Source organism: Leiobunum rupestre, chromosome 2, assembly GCF_980474605.1.
Source record: "Leiobunum rupestre chromosome 2, qqLeiRupe1.1.hap1, whole genome shotgun sequence".
Taxonomy (NCBI): domain Eukaryota; kingdom Metazoa; phylum Arthropoda; class Arachnida; order Opiliones; family Sclerosomatidae; genus Leiobunum; species Leiobunum rupestre.
The window spans coordinates 88,492,471-88,498,916 of NC_143385.1; the positions used below are offsets into that span (position 1 = coordinate 88,492,471).

The 6,446-nt window shown below is 32.5% G+C and overlaps 1 protein-coding gene across 1 annotated transcript; it reads left to right on the forward strand.

The window, feature by feature from the left end:
- Nucleotides 1–5,205: 5,205 nt before the first annotated feature.
- Nucleotides 5,206–5,857, forward strand: LOC149960277 (death-associated inhibitor of apoptosis 2-like). Its single transcript, XM_090165214.1, has 2 exons — nt 5,206–5,217; nt 5,417–5,857. Exon 2 carries the CDS (start codon nt 5,424–5,426, stop codon nt 5,784–5,786), a length of 363 nt encoding a protein of 120 aa, XP_090021340.1. The 5' UTR covers nt 5,206–5,217; nt 5,417–5,423; the 3' UTR covers nt 5,787–5,857.
- Nucleotides 5,858–6,446: the final 589 nt, after the last annotated feature.

Genomic DNA, 6,446 nt, shown 5'->3' on the forward strand with positions numbered 1-6,446 from the left:
TAGTATGCGTGTTTTTCTAGTATTTTTTCACCTATATTTACGTATTGTAATCTATTTTAACGTATTGAACGTAGAGTCAGAGGTTTTTGCAGCATTTTACTACCTATATTTATTATAAAATAAATTAGTTTCATTTCGTAATAACAATCGTACAATCTCTGGATACTATCGAAGCTATGTAAAAATATTATTAAAATGTTTAATTAATCGATAGTTTTTTTAAATCAATATACCTACTTTCTAATGTTGTCCTACCACCATATGTATCAACGCTATTCTAAAATAAATCATTTAACATATAGTTATTCTAAAATAAACCATTAACTTAATATTTAAACTTCTAAATAAAACAATACTTTACCTGGACGTATACTATTTTGCTATTAGATCCACCTATAATCTATAATATAATTTATCATTTATAAAACCTTTAATTATTTTCATATAAAATATATTATAAGTAAATTACCGCATTGTTGATGTTTAATGATTCACCTTTTTTCGAAGATATACAAATATTATATCTTGATGCACCGTAATCAGTCGGTTTTTGTTTATGATTTTTAATTAACTGAATAGTGCTTACTGGTGAATCATCTTTTGGATTTTCCAAGTTAATATCTTGATGCATTTTCTTTACATTGGATTCAATAGATTCATTATTACTTCCTAATTTAAGCAATTCTTTTCTCTCTCTCTCTCTCTCTCTTAAAGAAATCTTATTGTAATAAGCTTAAAAATTTAGGAATAAACTTATATTATAGGATGAAGAAAAGTCAATAGACATTTATTTGTAAATTATTCGCAATTTTATTTATTTATTTATCTATTTATAAAACGAACTACAGTTCGGTCTCTGGGAGGCTTAGGGTAATGACAGCATCCCATGAAATCGAACGCTGAGCACTCCTCCCGTCGACGGCTTCTCTTCGACCCTCTTCTTCCACAGTACGTACAGCGGAGATGGGGCGGGAACTCCTTTATAAGATGCCCTGGGATGTGTTTGGTATAGACATTACCATTTCGAAAAATTACTCCCATTTGATAATGCGCGCACTCTCGACCCCAGCAAAAGAAGAGTCCTCCGCCTCTTACTGCCAATTCTTCCGTACATTCGCCGCAGTGAAAGCAAACCATAGATTCGGTTGTCGTACCGACGTACTCATTTCCCGAGGCCAAAGTTATGGAAATAGGATCCATTACTATAAAATTAGTAAGAATGAATGAATGAATATAATATATATACAAAGTTTAGAATTTACAATTGACGTATATCTACGTACTTAGTCCCTCGAGCCGATTCCGAAACAATTCGAATTGGCTGTTTTCTTAATACTATCTCTCAATTTTTCTGTTTACCCTTTTTATACTCGAAAAAAACAATTTACAACTGACATCATAATTATAAACTGGGGGCGGGGGTAGAAGAGAAAACTTTTCGAAAACCAATCAAATTTAGTTCTATCAAAATCAAAACAGTAGTCCTCCAAATTGGTAGTCAAACCAAAAAATAAGTAATTAAAAATTTAAACTATATTCAAATTTTCCTAATGAATCATTATCGAACATAGGGCTCTAGAAATCGTTATCATACTCGTATCTTATTAAACGGTACAGATGTTTGTGAAACAATTTTGGTCAGGGACACTTTACGTGTTTCACTTTATCGATTTAAAATCATAGTTTTAAGCAAAATCGTAAAACTAAGTACTTACTTTCTTAATTACAAGTACGCTAGGACGTCGCTCGTAAATTGCTTAGCTTAATCAACTTTTTTCCTGTAGCGGATTTCAGGAATGGAATGGTTTTATAGTACAAAAATGACCCTCTTTTATACGAGATGAGAAGTATGTGGGCACTTAAAAAATTAGATACCACTAATAATTATTTCGCTGTATACTTAAGTTATTTCTAAAAAAAATATTAAAATCACCTTAAGTACCCCTGTACTACCTTCTTTGTTTTCGAATTTCAGATAGCAAAACAACACTTAAGTTGAATTCCTTTTATTAAAATTGATACTTTAATATGGTTAGAAGTATATAAATTAAACAAGAAGTGTACCCACTTAGCTTAATTTGAGCCCTTCCAATGCATCCATAAAGTTTACGAAGCAGACGATGGTAAAAATAGAGGCCACCATTGAGAATAGAGGATTGAAAAAGTAGAGTGCTAAGCTCAGTAAACATGTATTTGGGTTTTGTCCTATATGAATTTTCACGTTTTCAGAGGGATTAAACATTTTATACTAATTTTAAAAGTCGCGTTACTTCATTTTCTTCGCGATTTATATTTTAAAGGTTATTTTTTATTGTCATGGTCTTTTATTTTGAATTGAATTTAACCCTGTATTTAGCGTTATTTCTATTCTAACACTCAAAACCTATAATCAAACTAACTTGCAAACCCTCAATTGGCAATATTTTATAAATTAGATTTATCTGTAAAAGTTTTATTTTAACATTTCTAATATCAAATGGTTGACAATATTTTATTAATTAGCTTTATCGGTTCGCTGTAGTCGCGTTACCATGTTATCTGCGTCCGTGCGAAACGGAAATCAAACGAAATTACCTGGCGAGCGAAAATAATAATTAGTGCACTTCTTGTATTATTTATATACTTTTGCTAAGGTACATTTGATTATAAAAATTTATAAATTACCAAGCCCCTCCTCCCACCTCTCACCGTTTTTTAAGTACCAAATGAAGTTATTATTTCAAGTGATTTCTGATTTGGCATAAATATAGGAGCGAGCATTCTACATTTTTACATTCTTCGTAATTACGAGCAAGTTTAAGGGCTAAATATTAGCTATGGAAAATAACGTGGATATGCGTGTAACTAAAGCAGTTCTTAGGTTTTCTTTTAAGCCTGATATGCCAAACGAAAAACAATTTTCGTTTAGAACGTTAGAAATAATGTTAAGAAAATATAAAAACTGGTATTTACGTGAATTGAACCTGCAAGAGGACGAAGGTTACATCGACGTCCATCTAGCTACCCATGTCGTCATTGAGAAGATTTTTCAAAGATTGGGCCCTCACTCAAGGGAATACATTAACGTAAGCTTGAAATTTGTTTTGATCTAATTATTATTATTATTATTATTATTCGATTCAAAACTTTGATTATACAACATAAAAACTTGCGGAGACTAAAGCGTTAGTAAGTTAGTGTATGAATGTATGTATGTACGATAGTGGATATATGAGACAGTGATAAATTGAACTAGTGAATAGAAGGTATGGATTATCTTTTAGCTTATTATTTTGATTTCTTTACTTTATAGATCGAGAGACGTATTGTAGGGGTCTCGGACGAGGACGAGGAAAAAGTTAATGCAATGCTAGATGTTTTTTTTACACGGCGATTTACCCAACGCTGAATAAAACGAAGCATCTTCATCTTCGGTGAAACGGGTACCGACTCCCAAAATTGAAATTAAGGCAAAAAAAATGAAAAAAAATCTGTATAAAAATAAAATAAATAAATTTATTTTGATCCGAATGTGGTTTTTGTTATGGAACCAATGACAATAAGCTTTAAACTTGGCTTACTTTGATAAAAAACGTCTCTTATTCCCCAAGAACATGTATATTTATCGAGAATGTACTAGCTCTATTAGATATTTTGGAGGAAGGGCGAACTAAAATTTATGCTTGTTTACGAAATTAATTAGCATATTTTTAAAAAAAAACAAATGCATTCATGTTAGGATATGATTTACGGAAAATGTACTTTCATGGGCTAGGCTTAGAAATTTAGTCTTAACTATTTACACTTTACAGGTTTTTAGGTCTAGCTTTAATTTTTTGCGTATTGGAAAATGTATTTCAGCATATTATTATAAGTAAACTTTTAGTGTTATCAATGTCCACCAGTTAGGAAATGGTTTATGGATAGGAAAATATTTATAAATACTAAAGACAGAGGCAGAAACTAGGAGATCAGAGGAAAAAGATTTTTGAGATGCCCCTGATGTGATAGCCTACATTGAAGATGTTGAAATTGTTTGGTGAGAAATCACAAAACCTTTAAAATAAAATAATTGATTTTCCGTATTTAATTTTTTTCTTAAAATCCTACTACTATGCCAAGAATGTATTTATTTATTTATTTATTTATTTATACTTAGGGAGAATGAATATGTCGATAATATTTTTAGCGTTTCTCCAATTCCACCCGTTGAGATCTTTTAATATCACTGCTTTGAGAACCATGGCGCCATCTAAACTTTGAAATAATCCTTAATTAAATATATTGATAAAAGAACTCTAGTGATGACACTTCCACTATTTTCAGTGACGTACCGATTCTCACGTGACTTTCATTTTCTGTGCGCGCGCACCCGATTAATAAGATAACTGAACTTTGAGCAATGGATTTTTTTTTCCACTGGTACTTAAGATATGCCGTCAGGGTAGTCATGGGAATCAATTCTTAGTTATCTCAATAAAGAGTCTTAGCATTGGGAATAGTCATTGAAGGTCACGCTGAAAAGTAAGTTATAATAATAATAATCAGCTAGGCTATTTTATTATATTTAAAATGAAATTTTTAGGCATTCTTTTATATATATATATTGGAAATGTATTAGACAGAAATTAGGTCTAGTAGGGGTAAGATTAGCGTAGAAATTAAGTTACTATCACGTGACTCGTTCATTTTTCTGTGCACGCGCACGTTTAATAAGATAACTGAACTTTGAGCACTGGATTTTTCCACCGGTACTTAAGATATGCCGTCAGTGTAGTCATAGGATTTTTCACTCTTAATAAATACTTTAAAATGTAAAAAATAAGACTCATTATTGAAAAAAACTTAACACATAGCCATTTTTTAGCAATCTTCTACGTAACTCAATTTTCCAAGAGGATTGTTTTCCGTAAACATTTTCAAGTGAGAGCTCGATTTTGATATCGTCAACGTGGTATTTCCAAAACTCTCCTTGAGTAGCAAAGGGTTTTTTCCAAATACTCAAGTGGGTTAATATGTGCCGTCAATCATTAGAGGCAGTTTAAACTGTCAGAGAGAGACAGCCAATAGAATTTGAGGGTTATTTGAAGTTTAGATCACGTGATGAATTATTCTCAACAAGATAGGAATAAATTAATCTTCCGTGCGTCATTTCTCTACGGCACATTGACGAGTAAAGACCTGCTGACGGTTCGCTCAGTCTTTTCTACAGCTTGACAAAGGATTTCTACCCATAAAGTAAGTAACTATTTTTTCTTGGTAATAGACTATATTTTTAGACATATTTAAAACAATTTGCATATTGAAAAAAGCATTTATATTGATAATTTTAGCGTAGAAATTTAACCATATTGATAAAATTAGGTTTAGTAGACTTAGGGGTAAATGTAGGCTTAGAGAATGTATCATTTGAAACTATAGAACGTATTTGGTCTAGATCAGCTATGGACATTGAAGTGTATCGACTTGAAACGTTTCGTCACTGGAAAAATCCGCACGTCACTAAGGAGCAACTAGCGAAGGCTGGATTCTACTATATTCAGCGGGGCGATGAAGTACGATGTTACAAATGCCATGGCGTATTAGAAGGATGGAAATCAGGAGACGTACCAGAACTTGAACATGCTAGATTCTTTCCAAACTGTCCGGCTAGGGATATTTCACCATCGGAAAAAAAGTACCTTTCGCTAGAATGGGACATTCCCCCGACGCCAAAAGCAACTACGGTCCCTGACAAAAGCTTCTCACCTGTACCAGAAGAAGACGTTTGTAACTGTCCCTCGGATGTCAGACGATACTGTTGCTAAACACTACAAATACGTGAGTTAGAACTTTTAATTAAATTAAGTTGCAGGAGATCGTTTCACCCCATTTAAATGCCTGTAAACTTAACTACTTTAATTTGTTTTAATTGTGTAATGTACAAGATAACCATCTAATGGAATATCTGATAGTACCTACTAACATGTAAAACAAAGTTCTAAAATAAAAAATTAAATGTAAATAACTTGTTTTTATTGCCTAGAGATTAGAAATTAAGGGGTTCGAAAGCGATAAGCAAACGGGTAAAAATCTAATCTCCAGATATCTGCGCGAGGAAAACTAATTTTGGAGAATGGGGATGGGGGAAAGCAGGGATGTACCCAAAAATGGACCAAAATGGACCAAATGTACCCCAAAAACGACCAAAGTCACCATTTTCGGCCCTATGTACCCCATTTCGGACCAAATGTACCCCAAACTGGACCTTTTAGCTTTATTGTAATGTTAAACTCCCATAGAGATTCCCCTAAAAAGAATAATAAACTGGCGGTTCAATTTTGGGTACATTAATTATTTCGGAGAGATAAAACTAATTCTGGCAAACTGCTGCGATTTATAGCGAATGGGGAAAAAGCCAATTTCTAGCGATTGGGATCGATAGTATGAGAGATAACAATTATGGTTGTTTTTATTGCCTAGAGATG

Bases quoted from the DNA above. Each gene is read 5' to 3' on its own strand.
- LOC149960277 (XM_090165214.1), top strand. From the start codon at position 5,424: ATGGACATTGAAGTGTATCGACTTGAAACGTTTCGTCACTGGAAAAAT.